This window comes from Hypanus sabinus, chromosome 3, assembly GCF_030144855.1.
Source record: "Hypanus sabinus isolate sHypSab1 chromosome 3, sHypSab1.hap1, whole genome shotgun sequence".
Classification (NCBI taxonomy): Eukaryota; Metazoa; Chordata; class Chondrichthyes; order Myliobatiformes; family Dasyatidae; genus Hypanus; species Hypanus sabinus.
The window spans coordinates 43,268,484-43,292,184 of NC_082708.1; the positions used below are offsets into that span (position 1 = coordinate 43,268,484).

General features: G+C 38.7%; 1 protein-coding gene across 8 annotated transcripts in view; it reads left to right on the forward strand.

The window, feature by feature from the left end:
* The window catches only part of spata13 (spermatogenesis associated 13), a 205,223-nt gene extending 184,821 nt beyond the window's left edge, over window positions 1-20,402 (forward strand). For 7 of the 8 annotated variants that reach the window (XM_059964180.1, XM_059964186.1, XM_059964183.1 and 4 more), the window contains 6 exons: window positions 194-373; window positions 4,054-4,286; window positions 6,976-7,105; window positions 9,097-9,469; window positions 14,157-14,231; window positions 18,843-20,402. In XM_059964180.1, coding sequence (XP_059820163.1) covers window positions 194-373; window positions 4,054-4,286; window positions 6,976-7,105; window positions 9,097-9,469; window positions 14,157-14,231; window positions 18,843-19,021 — 1,170 coding nt within the window. In that variant the 3' untranslated portion in view covers window positions 19,022-20,402. The remainder of the gene's footprint in view (window positions 1-193; window positions 374-4,053; window positions 4,287-6,975; window positions 7,106-9,096; window positions 9,470-14,156; window positions 14,232-18,842) is intronic. The other variant, XM_059964187.1, reaches the window with a different exon arrangement.
* The last annotated feature ends 3,299 nt before the right edge of the window (window positions 20,403-23,701 follow it).

Consider the following 23,701-nt stretch of genomic DNA (forward strand, 5'->3'; position numbering starts at 1 on the left):
AGTTCATTTAGCACAGCTGATTATTTAACATGCGTAGGAATACTGATTGTGGATAATAAAACCAGTGCAATTTTAAATTGCTGTGGTCTTGGAAGAACTTGGATGAAAAATCAAGACCACTTCTAATTACTATTTTCATCACATTGATTGATATTAGATATAAAATGCTTGACATGTATTGTCTACTTTTTAGGGGTATATTCGTCAGTGTCGCAAACATACAGGGATGTTTGCTGAAGAACAGTTGACTACTATTTTTGGGAACATTGAAGAGATTTACAAATTCCAGAGGAAATTTCTGAAGGACTTGGAGAAACAGTTCAATCGAAATGAGCCTCATCTGAGTGAAATAGGATCCTGTTTCCTTCGACATGTATGTTACATGCATAGTTGTAACTTAAAGTGCATAATCTTGACTTGATTCCATTATCAATTCAATTTCATGCCTGACTATAGATTTTCTACAATCATTTCATCCTTTTAATTTGGATTTCAGTTAAATAACACATTTTAGGAAGTAGAATTTATTTGAATAGGTTCCTATAATTTAACAGCAGTAGACCATACTTAAAAATGCCTTCATATTTGTGGATTTTTAAACGTGATAGCTATAAGTAGAGATGAATTGTGAATTATGACCTTTCTGACTAAACTGTAATCTTCTTGAATCTGTTTCAGATTTGGTAGATTATGGCTACTTTTATTCTAGATACTTCCTTGGTTTCAGCACCAGCAAAACCCACCTCATTTTTATGTTTTCTGGAGTATAGCTTTTCTTATTTTTTTTAAATTCATTTTTCAGAATATGGACATTCATTGCCCATCTTAAATAACTTTGACCTGAGTCGCTTGAGAGTCCATTTCAGAAGGAATTTAATAATCTAGTGTATTGTTGGGCTAGAGCCATAGACTGACTGGCAGTTTTCCTCCTTTGAACGATACCAGGTTCTGTTTTTAAATGTACTCGGAGGGTGGTTCAAGTGTGGAACAAGCTGCTAGCAGAAGTGATAGATGCAGAGTTCAACTGTGTCATTAACATTGAAGTGAAGTTTGGAGGTACATGGATCAGAGGAGTATGGACGGATATGATCCAGGCCCAGGTAGATGGGACTAGGCAGAAGCTCAGGACAGCATGGATTAGATGGGCCAAAGTGCCTGTTTCTGTCTGCAGTACTCTGACTCTATGTTATTGATTGAATTTAAATTCTACAAATGTCAAGGTAGGATTTAAACTCAAGTTCCGTGTATTGTTAGTCTAGGTATTGAAATTAATTGTCTGATCATTTAATTGCTTCGCCATTATCATACTCTAAATAATAATACTGTCCATATAAAGTCTGGGATGAATCTTTACTGAAAAGTGTGCAATATCCTTTGATGTTTCTCTGTCCAACAACTAAAAAAGACCCATATAAGACTCAGGTTTTGGGCGGTTGATGGATTTACTTACTAAGGTTACAAGTGATATGTAATTTGTCACACAGGCAACGCTGCAGTTGGTTGCTTTCTGGGTTTAAGTTTAGCAAAAATTATACATTTTATTTAAATTGATCAGATATAAAGTTGTCATTCTTGAAACTAAACTGGTTTGGGCAATTGACTGTAGAGCTAGTCCAGTGATGAAACCAGAAACTCTACTCTGAGAGAAATAAAAGTAAGATTTCATTATTTCTTAAATGTCTTTGATGGAATTCCATCATTTTGCTCCAAATTCTTTAGAGCAGCAAGCAGACTATATGCCTGTGAAGATTTAGTTAATACAAAACTGATTATTTGCCACTATTTATTTATCAGTAATGACTAATAATTAACCTCTGAAGTTTCCTTTTACTTACAGTTTCTGCAGCTCATTAAAATAAACACCATTGATGCCAACTAGCCCAAGGATTGCTCATTGCTGGCTTTATAGTTTAAAAAATGTATAGTCATGAGCTTCAGAGATATGCCTCTAATGGGAAAGTACAGGCAGAAATATGGGTGCAAACTTCCCCCTTGCGAGCTTCATATCAAATTATTTGTGACTGTTTAATTTCCTTTTTGCTTTAAACAGGATAGAAGGGTGTTTATCTCTATCCTGCCTATCTACCCTTGTGCAACAAGAGAGAAAATGAGCTGTACTCAAAAGCATACTCATTCCCAAGATTCCTAAAATAGGTGGAAGAATTCTCTTTTCAGCCTTATCTACACTGTCGTTAAACCAAAATTATGGTGATTAAAGTAGACTAACTATCCCGACATCTTCAATAAATGTAAGATCAACAAAAAAAATGGAGATTCTGCAAATCTCAAATAAAAGTAGGACGAGCTGGAAATTCACAACAGGTCAGCCAGCATCTATAGAAAAGAATCGTGTAGCATTCCAGAACGGAGAAAGAGGCATATTCCAGTAAAACATTATACAGTATGTACAACAGTACACAGAATGTGCACATTATACAGATAAATAAGCTTACTTGCCCCATTCACTACCCCACTATTTCACCCTGTTGGATAAATTCCCTTTATTACACCCATTGCCCTCTCCCTTTATCTCTGCTAATTGATCTCTCTCTGTCTCTCTCTCAGTTCTGATTAAGAGTCCCAGATCTAAAGTACAGCAACATTCACACAAAATGCTGAAGGAATGCAACAGGACAGGCTGCATCTGCAGAAAGGAATAAACAATCGGCATTTTGAGCTGAGACCCTTCATCAGGACTGGAAAGGAAAGAGAAGAAGCCAGAATAAGAAGGTGGGGGGGGGGGGGAGGGGAAAGGAGTACAAGCTGGCAGATGATAGTGAAGCCAAGTGGGTGGACGAGGGGAGATGAAGCGAAAAGCTGGAAGATGATAGGTGGAGAAGGTAAAGGTCTGAAGAAGAAGAAGGAATCTGATAGAAGAGGAGAGTGGATGATAGGAAGAAGGGCGCAGAGAGAAGTGATGGGCAGGTGAGGAGAAGAGAAAGGGTGAGAAAGGAGCTAGAATGGGGAATGGAAGAGAATGAGAAGAGCATGGGGGAGATATTACTGGACGTCAGAGAAATTGATGTTTGTGCTGTCAGGCTACCCAGATGGAATATGAGGTGTTGCTCCTCCTTGTGGCTCATTGTGACAATAGAGTAGGCCATGGATTGAGATATTGGAATGGGAAATGGAGTTGAAATGGGTGGCCAGGAGGAAATCCTACCTGTTGTGGATGGAATGCAGGTGCTCAACAAAGCAGTCCCCCAGTCTATCTCAGGTCTCACCAATGTAGATGAGCCTGCAGTGGGAGCACTGGATATAGAAGATGATGACTACAGACTCATAGGTGAGGTGTTACCTCACCTGGAGGGATTGTTCAGGTCACCGAATGGTGGTGAGGGAGGAGGTGACTGTTTGTTCATTTCCAGCATTGGCAGAATCTCTTTGTGTCTATTCTTTCATTAGTTCTTTTTGGTACATTTAAAATGCCTTAGGGCTTTCTTTGATTTTATTTTCAATATTTTTCTATAACCTTCTTTACCTTTTAATTTCCCCCTTATAACTTTCTCCCTCCTCCACCCCTCACCTCTCCTCCCACCTCCTACTCATACCTGCTCCCTCAACCCTCTGTTTTGTCGGTTATAGTCCCTTGTTCAAACTATAACCTAAATCATGGTAAACCTTCCTGACAGAGAAAATTTTCTCACTGAGTCTTTCTCCCCGTCTTTCCTGAACTCTTTCCTCATTGCACACTTTAAAGCCTTGTCCTTATGTGGAGGGTAATGCTCCAGCTCCACCCGTTGGCAAGTTTTGCTCTGTTAAAGATTATGTATTAACGCAAATTGTTATTCTTTGTTTATGACTGATGCAGTTGGATATGGTGGTAGATACACCATATTTGTTGTGTATTGTACTCAACTGTACTTCAGAGAAAATACGTGATTCCAACTCAAGATATACATATATTAAAATGCCTATGTTGAAATTGATATTTTTATTTGTTGAAATGAGGCAGTGGCTCTGAATTCAGCTGTTTTTTTTAAAAACATTCATTTAAGATTAAGGATGGAATCTTTTTTTTACCCATTTTAAATACATATTTTTTCCTTACAGCAAGCTGAGTTCGGGATATACTCAGAATATTGCAATAATCATCCCAGTGCATGTCTTGAGCTGGCCAGACTGATGAAGCAAAGTAAATACCGCCACTTTTTTGAGGCTTGTCGACTGCTTCAACAGATGATTGACATTGCCATTGATGGCTTTCTTTTGACTCCAGTCCAGAAGATTTGTAAATACCCACTACAGCTCGCTGAATTACTCAAATATACTACCCCAGATCACAGGTATGAGAATTGGAGCTCCATATGTATTAACCACATTACCTACAAAAAATAAAGTGCAAGGTGTTTTCTTCTGTCAGTGACCGTACAATAATTTTGGTTAAGATTATCATTACCAACATTCAAGAGCAACTTCTAGTACAGAAAATTACACTGAAAAGCATCCTGAGTTTTAGAAGCACAAGATCTGAGAGTCTTCATGTCATACCTGAATCAGAAGTCTGTATTCCTGCAACTATTATGAGTGAGGGACTAGGAATCCTTTTGAGCTTATTACACCTTTCCACCTGGTTACAATGAAAGGCTATATTTCTAGCTATTTATAATCAGATACCTTACTTCAGGTACTACTGTGAATGACAGCTTGTGTCGGAAATTCACTTTGCAAAAGAAAATAATATGGCCAATAATTCTCAATAATTCCTCTTTCCTGCATTAAATTAATTCTTAGTTGGATGTAAGATTTAAGTTTGCAATGGAGGAATGACACCCGATATTAATTTTTTTAATAAATTTAAAATGCATAATTTTGCATCCCTCTGATAGCTTTATTTTCTCCTCGTCCTCCTGTGAGTATTGGCCAGGGTACATGGATATATTTCAATACTAAAATAATTGGAAATACTGTGAATATCCATGGAGAATGCTGGTATTTAATCATGTGGGCTTCAAACCAGCATCACTTCGTATGCTTACTTAAAATCCACAAATTCAGGGGAGGTGAAGGATTAGGATGAGGCGAGGACATCATTCTTAATTACCCATTATTTCATCTTGTTGACCAGAGGATAATTTTGTCTCCCTGCTAGCACTGAAATCAGTTAGAAAAGTAAAGGAATGGAAACAGGAAGATTTCAATATATTTGTTTCCACCCATTTTGTTCTAACCATTTGAGAACTCTAAAATCGTCATTGTTTTGGGTGGGAGAAGAGTTTTGCACACAGTTTTAACTGGCGGAACCTACCTAAGCAAATGTGGCACAGATGGCGTAGAGCTGAATGTGTTTTTTACTTCAGAGTCAGGATATCATTGGACATGTTTTACTACTATTTACACTCAGTGGTCACTTTATTCTGTATCTCACGTATCTAATAAACTGACCACTGAGTGTATGTTTGTGTTTGCAGCCGCTGCAGTCCATCCACTTCAAGGTTCGATGTGTTGTGCATTCAGAGATGCTTCTTCAACACCCCACATGGTTATTTGAGTTACTGTCGCCTTCCTGTCAGCTTGAACCTGTCTGGCCATTCTCCTCTGATCTCTCTCATTAACAAGGTGTTTTCACCCACAGAACTGCCACTCAATAGATTTTCTTTTTGTTTTTAACACCATTCTCTGTAAATTCTACAGGCAGTTGTGTTTGAAAACCCCAGGAGGTCAGCAGTTTCTGAGATAATAAAACCACTCTGTCTGGCACCAGCACTCATTCCACGGCCAAAGTCACTTAGATGACATTGTTTTCCATAATGATGTGTGGTCTGAACAACAACTGAACCTCTTGACCATATCTGTGTGCTTTTATGCATTTTTGCTGCCACTTGATTGGCTGTTTAGTTATTTGCAATAATGAGTATGTGTATAGATGTACCTAACAAAGTGGCCACTGTGTATACTTCAAGGCTGTATCTGCCATCAGACTTTTGAAATTACAGTGGATTTTGGTTAATTAGGACACATCGGGACCAGTACATTTTGGCCTAATTAAACATTTTGCCTCAATTAGCTGAAGTTTCATGGAAATAGATAAAAAAAATAAAAAGACAAACTGATTAACAAAGTATGTATTTAAATAAAATACAGAACAAAATTTGAACATATCAATACTATCTCAGTACTATAAAACTGTATTAGCTCCTAATTGTTATTGCTGGAGGAGTTCCTCCAGTAACACCTGTACACTGCCACATTCTTTTGATTGACCGTAAATGAACAAAATTAGTGCAGACACCTAGTGTAGATAATGAATAACCTTTATACAATGCTATCAACAATCACATTCTCCAAATCTTCATTTTCATTGTAGCATCAAGATGATTGCCGATACCTTCAAATTCTTCATAGTACCTAACTTGTTGAAGTAGTAGAAACATTTAATTTTCACTCCTGGCTGTTTCTGGCATCTCCTATCCGGAGTGCTTGAAACCATGGTGAGCGAAACTGTTCTGAACTGTCTTGCTGCTTATTTCTCACCACCTTCAGTGACAAAATTACTGTCTTTTGAACACAAACACATGCAACTTAAAAACTGTTTACTTAAAAAACTGTTATTTATTCTTTAAAAACATGCTATTTAAAAACTGTTCACTCTAAGCACGGCACAAGCGCACACACCTGACACTAATTAGAAATCATTCTGCAACAGTTGCCTGCCCAAGTTAAGTGGGATATTGTCCCAAATAAATGAAGGGAATCCCGGCTATTTTCTTGATTAGTTTTTGCTCTTTAAGAGTTGTGCCAAATAACCTGCTGCCTCAGTTAAACGATGGACCAATTAACCAGAAAACACTTAGAATGTGTAATTTTCCACCCTGCTTTATTGCTTGATGAAAGATAATCAACCTGAAATGTTTACTCTGCTTCTGTTTCTACAATTGCTGCGTAACTGGCTGAGTATTTCTACTACTCTGTCTTTATTATTAATCATTTTATTTTAATTGTAGCAAAGATCAACAAGATCTCTTTTTTCCACAGTGATTACCAAAGCATCAGTGCTGCTTATGAGGCCATGAAGAATGTAGCACATCTGATTAATGAACGCAAAAGACGACTAGAAAGTATAGACAAGATTGCTCAGTGGCAAGTGTCCATTGTAAACTGGGAGGTGGGTGTTACATAGTAAATAGTTGTATTTTGACTTGCTTTAGTTTATCTGAATATTTCTAACATTTCTACATTAAAGTTTGTTTATTTAGGAATGTTTTACTTACATTTATTATAGTTTCACATTAACTCGGTATATACAGTTCCTGGAAATTGCTATTTATTTCTCATTACTTTTAATGACTAATCTGTTTTTCGCTCTCCAAGTTTATCAGTTAGGTTACTTTATGTATATGTAAATCAGTAACTATTTGTGAAAATAGCATTTAGCAGGCAAGAAGGTTAGGAGCAGAAAACAATTCATTGAGACGGAGTCAGAGAGTGATTCCAGAATTTAAACCAGTTTAATGGTCAAGCAGGTTCACTCAAACAGTAAGTCATTGTTAGAGTTAATATTACATCATGTGCATTGCTTCAGAAATTGTGATGGAGATAATATCCTTTTTAAATTCTGATTGAGATAGATGTGCTACATAAATATTCCCCTAGTTTCTTTGATTTTGTTGAATCACAGAACCAGTGGCTCCATTGTCAAATAATACCTTAATATTGGCAATGAATTTTTGTCCTGAAAATAGCAATGGCAAATGTCCAGTGCCTGATTTCTATTTACCAGATCACAGCTGCTACCTATGCTCAATCTGCAGAGCCTACCAGCCAGACAAACTGACCCTTTCCATCGAGAAGCATATGACAATGCCAGATACATCAGATCTAGTTTTAAAATTACTCTCATATTTTAATTATCAATTTTCCCAGATTCATATCCCAGGCACCCAACCCTCAAGTGAAGAAATCTTTACACAACACCCCTTCTAATTCTACCTTAAAATTATGCTCCATGTGGGACTTCCTTAATTTTACACATCCCTTTTAAATTTTCTCTCAGTATTCTTTATTCTAAATAAAACAATAGGCAACTAATCAGTCACTTGTTATAACATTTTCCCACCCTGGAAGCATCTTTGTAAGCTGCCTCTTTCAGCCTCTATAGTACATGGGTGCCACAGTAGCTCAGTAGTTAGCACAGCACTATGGCAGTGCAGATCGTTGGGCTGAAAGAGCCTGTTCTGTACTGTAGCTCCAAATAAATAAATATCACATCCTTCATGCAATTTAACGTTCAGAGCTGTACCCAATTCTCTCACCCTTATTTAGTTTCGGTAATTATCTTGACCTTCTCTGGATTGAATTGCATTTGCTATTTTTTCCATTCAAAAATGTCTTACTCCCTGTAACTGACACCACCATTTTCTTCTGCTGGAGATTTGATACTGAATGGGTTAAAAACAGTGCACATTGTACAGGTATTGAGAGCCATAGTTAAACCACATTTGGCGAACTGAGCATTTTTGGATAGTATTACTTGTCACCTATAGAAGCAGTACAATATATATTCAATAGTAGATTTATATGTTATCATCTTGGGTTAAATTATAAGGAGAAATTACATACATCCTAGATTTATTTTGTTTGAAACATCGAGGGGAAAGGGGTGATTAGTTAGTTTTCAGGTTATTTATGAGAATGAATTGGGTAAAGGCAGAGGGAGAAAATTACATGATTTTGCCTGACACATCCAGCTATAAAGATATAGTAGGAAAAGGATACTTGTACTGTATCTTTCACAAGTGTAGTGAGAAAACACTCCTCCTTCTCTTCCCCCCACCTTTTTATTCTGGCATCTTCCTCCTTCCTTTCCAGTCATGAAGAAGGGGTCTTGACCTGAAATGTCAACTGTTTATTAATTTCCATAGATGCTGAGTTCCTCCAGCATTTTGTGTGTGTTACTTTTAGATTGAAATCTTTCCCACTTGTGGAATTACTTCCATGTTATTTGCTATTTTCAAAGTTGAGACTGATAACATTTTGATTGAGGTATTGAGATATATGGTGCAATGTCACATTCTGTGAACCTTTTTGAGGAATTAAGTGGCCCGCATCTGTTTCTCTGCTCCAATATATCAAGTCATTTTTCTTCATATTTTTCAGGGGCAAGATGTTTTAACTAGAAGTTCTGAACTAATCTTTTCTGGAGAGTTGACCAAAATCTCAAGCCAAGGAAAAAACCAACAGAGGACTTTATTTCTTTTTGACCATCAATTGTTTTTCTGTAAAAAAGATAGACTGAGACGAGATTTGTTGTATTATAAGGGCCACATTGACATGGATGAGATAAAAACAGTGAATGTTGAGGATGGCAAAGACAAAGATCTTAACCTTCATTTAAAAAATGCCTTTAAATTGATAAGTAAAGTAACAGAGGAAGTCCACTTGTTCTGTGCCAGAAAGCCCGAGGACAAACACCGATGGCTGCAGGCATGTTTAGATGAAAGGAGAAGAGTACAAGAAGACAAAGAACTGGGTATGTTTGGTTTCTGAATGTTTAAGTACAACAAGGTGAAGTGAGGTGTATACTCTTTCCATCTATGCCTGTTTCCTTATGACATAGGAAGCCATTAGAGCCCATTAAGCCTATGCTGACTTGGAACAATCAAATTCCCTACTAGCTTTGAGTCATGGAACCATCCAGCAGGGAAACGAGCCACTCTGCCCATCTCACCCATCCCAGCTGTGAGCAGCCTTTCATATTGGTCCCAACTCCCAGTACTTGTTCCATAATCTTCTGTGCTTAGGCAATTGAAGTTCTCAGTTTGGCACTTAAATGCTGTCAGCAATCCAGCTTCAACCATCCTCCGGCAGTACATTCCATGAACTTACCATCCATTGGTGGCAAAGATACTCCCTAATTCTCTTCTCCCTGACCTTATCCTAACTGTATTTTACCTCTTGTTTTATCTACCTTCAATTGGGGTGGGGGGATGCTTTCCTGCAGTCCTCTCTCCTATCTCTTCACGGTAATCTCTTCTCGTAACTGAACTCCCCGATCCCAAGGAACGTTGTGGTGAACGTTCTCGCCACTCTTCAGTTTTTAATGGACTCTGTTGGCTTTCGTTGTTTCGTGGCTGCTTGTAAGGAGACAAATTCTCAAGGTTGTATAAAGCATGCATGCTTTGAAAATAAATGTACTTTGAGATTTGAAGTGTATTTATTTCAATGCAAGGAGTATTATGGGTAAGGGATCTAGATTAGCATATGATGCTGTACCTTTTATGGAGACTTGGTTGAAGGAATGGCAGGCTGGCAGCTCAGCATTACAGGATTCAGATGTTTCAGACACGATAGAGAGGAATGTAAAAAAGTTGAGAGGGTGGGTGGGGCTGCTGGTATTCACCACTGATCAGGGAGAATGTCACAGTTGCACTTATAGAGGATGTCACGCAATATGGGTAGAGCTCAGGAATAATAAATGGTTAATAGCTGTGATAGGGCTATGGTGGCCAGTGAGAGACAGGGGAACAGATTTGTGTGCATACTATGGAAAGGTGTAAAAGCAACAGGGTCATTTTTGTTTCCCCAATGTTGACTGAGGCTCATTCCCCGAAACTTACATTGGGTAGAATTTGTTAGGTGCATCCAGGAAGGCTTCTGGATAGTGCAACCGGGGAGGAACCATACTATACCTTGCATTGGGAAATGAGTTTCAGCAGAAAGCATTTCAAGAACAGTGACTATAACTCTATCTTTTCAGATAATTATAGATAAGATAGGTAATAAGACCAGACATTGGGGAAAGGGGCAGTGGTGTGGGTAAGGAGTGAGCGCTAAGTATTACAATGGGAGCTAGCCTTATTGAGAGGTTAACATTTGGTGTGGGGGTAGTTTAAATGCCAGCTGATCAGAATCCAGGGTCTACATATTCCAATGAGGAATAAAGACAAGGCTGATAAAGTTGGGGAATCCTGGATGATGAGAGATGTGCAAATTTTACAAAAGAAAATTGAAGCTTGTGTAAGGTATAGGAAGATGAAATTGGTCAGAGCTGTTGAGGAATGCAAAAGAACAAAAGCAGAGAATCAGGAGGACTTTGTGAGAAGGATTAAAGAGAACCTATAAACGAGAGCTTAGGACTACTCGAAGAGGGAAATCATACCTGGAGTCAGAGAAAATGGGAAAGGTTCTAAAGGAGTACCTCAGATTGGTACTCAGCAAGAGGACAAAATCAGGGAGGGTATGCTGAAGGACATTAAGATGGGTAAGTTCTCAGGACATGAGATTTATCCCAGGTTATTAGAAGGGGTTGCTGAGGCCTTGATACAGATCTGAGTACTGGATAGTAGCTAATGTTGTTCATCTATTTAAGAAGGGCAATAGAAACAAACCAGAAACTTAGAGGTGTGTTCGAGTTAGAGATAGGGTCTACTCACCTAGAAAAGCATGAACTTATTCGGGATATTCATCATGGCTTTGTGCAGGGGAAGTCCAGTTTGTCAAATTTGACTGAATTTGTTGAGGAGGTGACAAAGACAATTGATGAGGCCAGGGCAATGAATGTGATGTTTATGGACTTCAGTCTGTTATGTACCCCGTAACTGGGTCACTTACCAGCAAAGATAGAGAGGTCCGTTGAAGTCTGATGGAACTATTTTTAACAGTATTTACTGATAAAAATATACAAAAATAATATCAATGCAAACATACAGATGATATACGTCGTCAATACTAAATCTAAAAGCGCGGGTATAATAATAATCAATAAGAAATAGCTCTATCGTTGTCTAGGAGATAATGTATTGTCCAATGGAAATATAAAAGTCACTTTAGTTCATTCAAGCTGCAGCTTTCTGGTTGGAGAGAAAGACGGGTTAAAACTTGCCCATTCCTTTTATGATGTCAATCCTTCGAGAGTCGTTGGGAGTTGGTTTCCCCGTTCTTCCGTGTTAAAGGCACACCGATTCCGGGGCAAATGGAAAAGGACGCACGTGGCCTTCCCACCGGCTTTTGCTATTACGGGATCGCTAGCGTTTCTTCTGGTGCGTCTGAGGGACTGTTCCCACAGACCCTCTTTTATCCTGACTCACAGGGTCTCAGATGTCAATCAGGTTGGGGGTGATGCAATCCCTCCCTCAACCAGCCCACTTTGCCTGAGGGCTTCCACGTAACACAGTATTGCAATACACAAGTTCGTCTTCAAGAGATAATGGCCGTGTCCCATAGCTTTCTATCGCCGGTGGAGGGGGGGTCCAGACATTCCAAACGTCTCTCTCTCATTTCCTGGGTCTCCTGACCCAAATCAACAGCGCTCCTGCGATTCTCAAAAAGGAGGGGGCTGCAGGCGTAACAAGTCAGACTTTACCAAGTTCGCCTATGGTCGTCCGATTTAGAAGGATAAGGCACATGGACACTTGGGAGATTAGATTCAAAATTGGCTTAGCTATTCAAGATAGAAGGCTATTATTCTGACTAGAGCTCTGTGACCTGTGGTGTTCTGCAAAGATCAGCGATGGGAGCTCTGTTGTTTGTGACGTGTGTGTATGTATGTGTAGGAAAATGTAGGTAAACCGATTGATATTGGCAGAGTTGTGGATTGTCCGGAGAGTTGTTAAAATATTCACCAGAATACAGACCAGTAGGAAATGTAGACAGAGAAATAGCAGATGAAGTTTAATCTGGACAAGTGTGATATGTTGCACTTGGGGAAGTCAAAAGTAAGAGGCAAGTAACATGTAATTTCTGGGCTCTCTGGATGAACGTGGTTGTAAGTTCTTTAGCCTTGTTCTTGCTGCTAGCGTGCCAGACCCTGCTATCACTGAAAATGACATTGTCTCCTTTTAGCAATTTGATTGTCTACTATCAATCATTACTAGATGTGGTTTTACAGCAGAGTCTCAATTTGATCCATTGATTGTTAATAGAAATGTTGGAATATCTTACATGGATTACTGTTCAGTGTAAACGAGATTCTGCAGGTGCTGGAAATCTTAAGCAGCACCTATGGAGGGGAATAAACAATCGATGTATCAGGCCGAGACTTCTTCAGGACTAGAAAGGAGGGAGGCAGAAGCCAGAATGATACACTGGGAGAGGGGAAGGCATACAAGCTGGCAGGTGATGGTTTAGACCAGGTGAGGTGGAAGGTGGGAGAGGGGAAGGGAATGAAGTAAGTGAGGTTGCCTCCTCTACATTGATGAGATTTGATGTAGATTGGGGACTCCTTTGTTGTCCACTTTCACTCCGTTTGGTGCAAATGGCAGGATTTCCTGGTGGCCACCCATTTCAATCCAATTTCCCATTCCCATTCTGGCGTGTTTGTCCAAGGCCGCCTCTACTGCCATAATGAGGGAATACTCGGGTTGAAGGATTCCATCTGGGTAGCCACCAAACCTGATGCCATGAAAATTGATTTCTGGTAAATTCTCCTCTCTCCACCTCTCTTTTTCCATTCCCTATTCTAGTTCCCTCTGTCACCCTTTCTCTGCTCCACACCTGCCCATTTCCTTCCTCTGGTGCCCCTCCTTCCTTTTCTTCCATGGTCCACTGTCCTATCCTATTAGATATCTTCTTCTTCAGCCCTTTACCTTTTCCATCAATCATCTCCCAGCTTCTTACTCCATTCCCCCTTCCCTACCAACCCACCTTCTCCCTCACCTGAAATTACCTTTCACCTGCCAACTTGTACTCGTTGCTATTCTCCTACCACCTTATTCTGGCTTCTTCTCTCTTCCTTTCCAGTCCTGATGAAGGGTCTCAGCCTCAAACATCAACTGTTTATTCCCCAACATAGATGCTGCCTAAGTTGCTTACAGCATTTTCACTGTGTTACTGTGCTGTGTTTTGTTGCGGTACCATGGTGGGATAATACATTCAAGTTTCTTTTCCATGTGTACCTGCCATATCCATTTTGTTATGAAACACAACTAACTGCAGGGGAAGGACTTCCCTAATGAGAGGAATTGGGAGAATTTAGTAACAATCGTTATCACTTCTGAGCCATTTCTGTGCAGTGATTGAAACTGGCAATTCACTACCTTCAGGAAAAATAAATTCTGAAAAGGATCAGGAATAAAAATACATAGAAACAGAAATTGCTTCAGAATCTAGAAATTATTCTACATTGTCCCCTGTCATTACTATATCAACACATGTTTTGTGTTCTGGTTCATTGTGGTTTATGAAGTACATTTAGTTTTATTTTTGCATTGGTTTTTCAGGATTTGAGATATCAGAGAGCCAGAAGAAACAAGCTATGTTAAATGCCAAAAAATCCAGGCGAGGGAAAATGAAGGGTAAGTTCAGAAATAAAGATAATTCTGACACCTCACAAAACTATAGAAATGGTATATAATTAGTAAAATGTTTTTTTTAAAATCCCACAGACATGAGCAGAAAAAAAACATAGCAATAAGAAAATAATGTTAAACATTTAGACAACTGACACAAAATGCTGGATGACCGCAGCAGGCCAGGCAGCATCTATGGAAAAGAGTACTGTCGATATTATGGGCCGAGACTGGAAAACAAGATGAGTCAGAGTAAGGAAGTGGGGGAAGGGAGGAAGAATCACAAGGTGAGAGATGAAACTAGAAGGGGAGGTGAGATAAAGAGCTGGGAAGTTGATTGGTGAAAGAGATACAGGGCTGGAGAAGGGGGAATCTGATAGGAAAACTGCATATCTCCTTAGTGTACCAAAGTATCTCTGTAGCAAGCAGCTTCATGGTCCTCATCTCTTTTTTTTCCAGTCCTAAAGAAGGTGGTCATTTGGCCCATCAAGTCTGCTCTGTCATTTCATCATGTCCAATTTGCCTCTTAGCCCCAATCTCCTGCCTTCTTTCCGTATCCCTGCATGCACTGACCAATCAAGAATCTCAACCTCTGCCTTAAATATGCATAAAGACTTAGCATCTACAGCTGCCTGTGGCAAGGAGTTCCACAGATTCACCACCCTCAGGTTAAACAAATTTCTCATCTTTGTTCTAAAAGGACGCTCTTCCATTCTGAACTGTGTACTCTGATCCTGGACTCTCCCACCAAAGTAAAAGCTCTTTCCAAATCCATTCTATCAAGGCTTTTCACCATTCGATAGGTTTCGATGAGGTTACTCCTCATTATTCTGAGTCCCAGAGTCATCAAACACTCTTCATAAGACAAGTCATTCAATCCTGGAATCATTTTCATGACTCTCCTTTGAACCCTCTCCAGTTTCAACAAACCCTTTCTAAGATAAGGGGCTCAAAACTGCTCACAATGCATCAAATGAGGCATTGCCAGTGCTTTATAGCCTCAACATTACATCCTTGCTCTTATATTCTAGACCTCTTGAAATGAATGCTAACATTGTATTTACCTCACCACAGACTCAACCTGCAAATTAACCTGTAGGGAAGCCAGCGCAAGGATTCACAAGTGGCTTTGCACCTCAGTTTTTTGCATTTTCATTCCATTTATAAAATAGTCAACCCTTTCATTTCTTATATGAAAGTTTGTGACCTCACACTTCCCAACACTATTATATTTGCCACTTCTTTGCCCATTCTCCTAATCTGTCAAAGTCCTCCTGTAGCCTCTGTACTTCCTCAAAACTACATGCCCCACCACCTATCTTCGTATTGTCAGCAAACTTTGTGACAAAGCTATCATCCATCATCCAAATCATTGACATATAACGTAAAAAGAATTGGTCCCAACACAGACCTCTGTGGAACACCATTAGTCACCAGCAGCCTATCAGAAAAGGCTTTCTTTATTCCCACTCTTTGTCTCCTGCCAATCAGCCACTGCTTTATCCATTCTAGAATCTTTCCTGTTATACCACAGGCTCGTAACTTGTTAAGCAGACTCAGGTGTGGAACCTTGTGAAAGGCCTTTTGAAAATCCAAGTACATAATATCAACCAATTCTTCTTTGTCTAATTGTTTCTTCTTCAAAGAATTCCAACAGATTTGTCGGGCAATATTTTCCCTTGAGGAAACCATACTGACTATGGCCTATTTTATCAGGAGCTTCCAAGTACCCTGAGACCTCACCCTCAACTCCAACATCTTCCCTAACTGGCTTATAGTATCTTTTCTTCTGCCTCTTTCCCTTCTTGAAGACTAGAGAGACATTTGCAATTTTCTAGTCTTCCAGAACTATTCCAGAATTTAGTGATTCTTGAAAACTTATTACTAATACCTCCACAATCTCTTGAAACACCTCATTCACAACCTTGGGTGTACACCATCTGGTCCAGGTGACTTATCTACACACCTTTGAATTTCCAAAGAACCCTCTCTCTAATTATGGTAACTTCACACATTTCATGCCCCCGACACCTGGAACTTCCACCATACTGCTAGTGTCTTCCACAGTAAAGACTGATGCAAAATACTTATTCAGTTTGGCTGCTATTTTGTCGTCCCCCATTATCCCCCAGCATCATTTTCCAGCAGTCCGATATCCACTCTCGCTTCTCTTTTATACTTTATGTAACTGAAGGAGCTTTTGCTATCTTCTTTAATATTATAGGCTGCCTTACTATTGTATTCCATCTTTACCTTCTTAATGACATTTTTTGTTGCCTTCTGTTAGTCTTTAAAAGCTTCCCAATCCTCTAACTTCCCACTAATTTTTGCTCTATTAAATGCCCTCTCTTTGGCTTTTATGTTGGCCTTGACTTCTCTTGTTAGCCACAGTTGTGTCACCTTTCTTTTAGAATACTACTTCTTCTTTGGTATGTATATATTCTGAGCCTTCCAAATTCTTTCCAGAAATTCCAGCCATTGCTGCTCTGCTATCATCCCTGCCAGTGTTCTTTTTTCATTCAGTTCTGGCCAACTCCTCTCATACCTATCTAATTCCCTTTACTCCACTGTAATACTGATACATCTAACTTTAGCTTCTCCTTCTCAAAGTTCAGGGTGAATATATCATATTATGATAACTTACCCCTAAGGGTCCTTTTACCTTAAGGTCTCTAATCAATTCTAGTTCATTGCATAACACCCATTCTAGAATAACTGATGAACTGCTCTAAAAAGACATCTTGTAGGCACTCTAGGAATTTCTTGAGAAGAGCCTGCTCTTCGCAAGAAGGAAATGTTGATGTGCAGCATGCCTCAATCAAACCAACTTTCAGAGGACCTTAGAAGAAGAATTGTAGAGATGCACAAAGCTGGAAAAGGCTACAAAAGCATTTCTAAATACCTGAGTGTTTATCAGTCCACAGTAAGGAATTGTCCATAAATGGAGGAAACTCAGTACTGTTACAGTTTGTAAATGTTGAAGAAACAATGAAGAAATTGTGTCAAGACATTTTTCAGGAGAATGTCAGGGTAGCAGTCCATTACTTGAAGCTTGATAGAAGTTGAATGATGCAGGAAGACAATGATCAGAAACACATGAGTAAATCAACAACAGAATGATTTAAAAAGAAGAAAATTCATGTTTTGGATTGGCCAAGCCAGAGTCCAGACTTTTTATCTCGTTCCAAAACATGAGATGTTATGGCACTACCTGATGTGGGCTGTTCATGCAAGGTATCCCAGAAATATTGATGAACTGAAACAATTTTGTATGAAGAAATGGTCTAAAATTTATCCTTGCTAAAGGAGTTTCTACCAGTTATTACATACAAGGATAAACATTCATTTTCCTGTCTGGACTGTGAATGATTAAACAATGTGTTCAATAAAGACATGAAAAGTTCAAATGTTTGTGTGTTATTAGTTTAGGCAAGAGACAAGAATCAAGACAGACAAGAGAAGGGTCCTGCATAAGGGTTTCAGCCCGAAATGTCGACTGTACTCTTTTCTTAGATGCCACCTGGCCTGCTGAGTTCCTTCAGCATTTTATGTGTGTTGCTTAGTTAATTCAGATTGTTTTGCCTATTATTATGATTTAGATAAAATTGGAACACAAGTAAGTAATGCAGAAAGCGTGGTAATTGCAAAAGGTTCACAAACTTTTTCTTGCAAATGTCCGTCATTGGTACCAATATCTACCACAACTTCTACATGCTCACCCTTCTCCTTAAAAACGCCATGGACCCGATCAGATGCGTTCCTGATCCTGTCACCTGTGAGGCAACATACCATCCAGGAGTCTATCATGCTCACACAATTTCCAGTCTGTTCTTCTAACTATTGAATCATGTATCTTTACTGCTCTCCTCCCTTCCCTTCTGAGCCAAACTCAATGCCAGTGACTTGATATGGCTGCAGCTTCCACTGGTATCCAATGTGATATATTTGTTATTGGGGGCAACAGTGAAAGGGGTATTCTGCATTCTTTGCTTTTTTCCTTTCAGCAAGGAGCTCTGATTCCAGGCATGCTCTCTTCTTACTACTACCGTCGGACAGGGGTGACAGGAGCCTTGGGTCCCACGCTACCAGGTTCAGGAACAGTTATTATGCAACAACCTATAGACTCAATTTCATGAACTCTGCAACTCATGTTTCTAGTATTATTCATGTACTTTAAAAATATATATTATTAGCGATTTGTCTTCTTTTGCCCATTGGATATTTGTCAGTTTTTGTTAATGTTTTTCATAAATTAATTTGTGTTTATTTTCCTGTAAATGTATATACAAAAATGAATCTCAGGGTTAGTATGTGGTGACATCTATGTACTTTAATAATAAATATACTTTGAACTTTGATAGTCACCCAGACATTTGCTTTCTGCTGTTGAATTATCCCAGCAACTCATAGTAGATTAGCAATGGCTTACTTGTTGAAACAAATGCCCTTGATGCAGAAGTAAGGTGGCAAAAAGGGTATTGGCACATTGGTATTTAAAAGGAAGTAAGTGTATGTGAGTGAAATTATAGTGACTAAATATTATTCCTCTTACTGATCTGAGTTGGACTGTTAAAAATGCTAATGGTGCAATGTTATTTTCTCCTTTCACTCTTCTAGGAACGAATTACAGTGGATTTTCTGTTCCTCTACATCAGCCCCTTCACCCACTCCACCAACGTCACATCACAGTGCCTACCAGTATTCCTCAACAACAAGTTTTTGCACTGGCTGAGCCTAAACGTAAACCATCTCCATTTTGGCACAGCTTTAGCAAGTTGACCCCCTTTAAGAAATGAAAAGGTATTTGGTTCGTATAAGGATGAAATTAACTAAACCAATTACTATGTAGTTTCAACTTATTGAAAGTTGTGGAAAGTAATTCTGAGAATAGTCGAACGATAAAGGGCCGTCATGTATGAATTTAAAAATTGTGCTTCTGCTTTCCACATTTCTCAGCTGATGCCTTTCAAATTAGCCAGACAATGGAGAATGAAGCCGTCACAAGGAAATCTACATTCTTTTTCTTTATTTCATGGAAATGAAATTTGCAATTCATTCCCAACTGAGATACTGTAAATCCACAGGCCTGACTTGGTTTCAGAGATTTTCCAAAGAACTATATTATTACAATGTGACATGTTACCAAAATGTGCATAGACATAGGTTACTAAATTTGAGATGTGCTTTAAGTGAAGACTTTTGCAGATGAATTCCTTCATAGAAACAACGAATTGCAAGGAAATAAAATAGTTTCTCCCTCACGTATTAAGGCCTTAAAATTTATTGTTTACTTGTACTGAAAGCACAATAAGAATTTTCTTCCTTTTGCCGTATGTAAGTCACCAGGCTCAGTAGAGGGAAAATTTATTCCAAATGAAGAATACAAAAACAAGCACACATGGACTGTTACTTTTGATTTTACTTTAATGATCATTATAATTATGGCATGAACTGTGAGAACAGAAACCAAACCCTTGCATAACCAATTCTCCCCAGAATGTGTCTCAGTAAATGCATTTATGGAATTGCTGCATGTTTCTCGAAATGGTGATTTTAAGTATTTTACAAAGTCTTGAATTTAAAACTTACTTTAAAAAGTATAGCACTGTTGTTTCACTATTGACTAATTTATTGTATAAATGATGCCTTAAAAATGTATGGCATTGAAATGTATTTATAACAAAAAAGCATTTTGCTACATGTCTTTTAAGTTACAGAGGGAATTATTGTTTGGGGAAATGTTACTATCAAACCATAGTGCAAGTCTTCTGCACTAAAGTACATTAGCCACAATAACTGCTAAAAAGCTGGGAAAAAGCTCTCCTCTTTATTTTTCAGGTGTCCAGTCAAATGATTTGCATTATTAAAATTGTTCTGTACATACTGAGAGTTTATGTATTTGATCTTTTGCTGAGACTGCTTTTCCTCTTGTGACATTTAACTTCATGCAATAGTTATGCTTTGAATGCATTGTTACTTTTTGTCTATGACCGGATAAACCCAATTGCCAGTTGTACAATATTGGAACATAAAGCATAAATGTACATAACTGATGTAACTATTTTTAAGCTAGTTTGTTTTTTTAATTGACGCAGTAATTTATCTGCAGTTAATGTAATAAAAACAATTGCTAAATTTGTTTATTTTGGTGAAATAAATATGATTCTCTCATTTCAATCAGTGCTTTGATTAGCTTTGCTACTTGTGCTTAATCAAGAATCTGGTTTTACTCATGCTGCCTAACAGCCAGCTGAATCACTGGCTATCAGAATCAGCTTAATTATCACTGACATACAGCACTGTGCAAGAGTTTTAGGCACATGTAAAAAAAAAAATTCTGTTAAGTGAAGATGCTTTCAAAAATAATGAAATGGAAAATTTCTAAATACAGTAAAGAGCAATAAACAGTAAAAAAAATAAATCAAATCAATTTGACTTTAAAACTGCATCAATTCTCTTCAGTACACCATCGTGCAGTTTTAAAAGAAAATCAGCTGGTAGGTTGTTCCAAGCATCTGGGAGAACTTGCCACAGTTCTTCTGCAGACTTTGGTTGTCTTGCTTGCTTCTGTCTCTCCAGGTAATCCCAGACAGCCTCGATGATGCTGAGATCAGGCCTCTGTCGAGGACATACCATCCGTTCCAGAACCTGTTCTTCTTTTAGCTGAAGATAGTTCTTTGTGACCTTGGCCATGTGCTTAGGGTTATTGTCCTGCTGCAGAATGAAGTTGGGACCGATCAGATGCCTCCTTGAGGTATTCCATAATGGATGAGAATCTGCTTGTACTTAGCATTGAGGATTCCATTAATTTTGACTAGATCACCAACTCTATTTATAGAAATGCAGCCAGAATCCTGCAGGAACCTCCACTGTGCTTCACTATTGGCTGCAAACACTCATACATGTAGTGCTCTCCAGAGATGGACAAACCTACTCCTGTTTGAGCCAAAAATGTCAAAGTCATTTTTGACTTTGAACAAACTACAGTCCAGAGTACTTGCTGCCATTGTTCAGCACCCTCAGTTCTTGTGTTTGTGTCCATAGGTGAGTCTCTTGGCTTTGTTTCCACTTTGGAGGAATAGCTTATTGGCAGCAACCCTTCCATGAGGATCACTCCTGACAAGACTTCCAGACTGTGGAGGGAGCTACTTGGGTTCAGTGAGTTCAGAGCTGATAGCAATGTTGGACTTCTTCTGATTTAGAAGGGACATCAGTTTGATGTATCACCCGGGGGGTGGGGGGGGGGGGGGAAGGATCAACCATGATTGAATGGTGGAGCAGACTCAATGGGCCAAATGGCCTAATTCTGCTCTTGTGTCTCATGGTCTCATGGTCATCTGATGCATTCATTCTCCGTGAGTGCCATGTAGGCCACTGAATTTCTGCTCTTCAGCCCTACCTGTTTTTTAATATATATTTCAGAAGAGCTTAGACAGTGCATCTTGAAACTCCTGTCTGCTGCAAAATGTCAACTTGGAAGAGACCTTGCCGATGCAGGATGACCACCCTGTGTCTTGTTGCTATGCTCACTCTCGCCATGATGTACAAGTTGATCTGACGGTTAAACTGTTACATCTGCCGCACTCTTACCTTTTAGTTTGGTTGTCCTTCTACACCCATTTCTGTTTCAGCTAATCTGTTTAGTTCATTCAACTCATGTCATTAATCATTCAGCATGTTTGTTACCTTGTTTAATCATGTGCTGGGCTATATACCTACAAAGTAATCACGTTTTTATTTGAAAAGTCTATTACTTGATGTTACTTTTTTAACAAAATACAAACATATAATTTTTTGGAAAATGAATGTTTGGAAATCTAAAATTTGCTCTTTTCTACTAACATACACATGCAAAAGTCAAAAACAAACATATAAAACAAATTTTAAATCAAAAATCTAAGGTGCCTAAGACTTTTGCATAGTATAGAATATGGTAGAATATGCTGGCTTGTGGCAGCATTATAGTGAGAGACATTTAAAAAAACTATGTTATAAAGAAATACATAGTGTGGAAGAGGAATAGAGAAGTAGTGTTGATGGACTGTTTAGAAATCTGATGGCAGAGGGGAAGAAGTTGTTTGCAAACCATTGAGTGTGGATCTTTAGGCTCCTGTAACTTCTCCCTGATGGTAGTAATGAGAAAAGGGCGTGGTCTCAATGGTGAGGTCCTTCTTGAAGCATCACCTTTTGAAGATGTCCTCCATGGTGGAGAATCTTGGTGGCCTTGAGGAGCTGGCTGAGTTTGCAACTTCTGATCTATGCTTTGCAGTCTTCTGTACCAGGCAGTAATGCATCCGATTAGAATGCCCTCCACTGTACATCAGTAAAATTTGCTGGTCTTCAGTGCCATACCAAATCTCATCAAATTCCTAATTAAGTATAGCAGTTATTAACAACTCAAGTCTTAGACTTCTGCAACTGTACAAACACTTAACTCTAGTAAATCCTGAAGGGCGGATGTTATCTGACTATTTGCAGAGTTGCTGAACTAAGTCCAGTTGTAAAGCAATGCTTCCTTAAGAAGAGCATCCAGATGCATTCCTGGCCCCTGGGTTGACTCCAAGAACGATCAGTGGAGACTTTGTTTGGAGTTGAAAATCATATGGAAAATAGCATCGTTATCACTTTTTATTATTTATTTATGCCTTATTTGTATTTTGTATAGACACTTAAATAATTTAATATTTTTGATAGATTAAATGGTTCATTGTTACTATCAGAAACACTTAAAATAAAATCCTTATGGAATCTTTGATAGCCAGCAAACTGATCAATAGGCTCTGGCTTGCTTTGTGCCTTTAAGTGAGTCAACAGTTTTTTTTTATAATTGCGGTACAATATATTGTAGGGACTTATTTTCTCTTTATCCCTTCATTCTTTCCTGAGGTTTTGGATCACAGTATGTTAAGCATCAGGGCTACTACATGGAGTGGATTCCAGTTAATTCGGATATTGGCTAATTTCAGGGCAGCTGCTTATTTAAGACAACTATTAAAGACCAAAATCTAATTAAGAAAGTAGCCAGGATTCCCTTCATTTATTTGGGACACTATACTGCTTAACTGGGTCTGGAGGCTGTTGCAACACAGTTTCTAACTGACGTCAGTTGTGTGGCCATTAGACTCTACAGATTGCTTAGAGCGAGCAGTTTTTAAATGGTGTCAGTTGCATGGACTTGTGTTCAAAAAGCAGTGGTTTCTTTTGTCACTGATAGTTGCCGAGAAAAACTGTTTTGCTGACTGGTTTCAACCATTCAGGCTTGGCGATGCCAGGAATGGCTGGGGGTCAAAGAAGGTGAATCTTAAGGTTTTTCATACTTTGATAATATACGTACTTTGAACTTTGAAATTATTTCATTACTTCAGCAAGTTAGAAACTAAAAAATTTGAAGGTTTCAACAATCATCTTAAGTGTTACAATGAAAATGAAGATTTGGAGGGCGCACTTGTCAAAAGCATTGTATGAAGGCAGTCCAT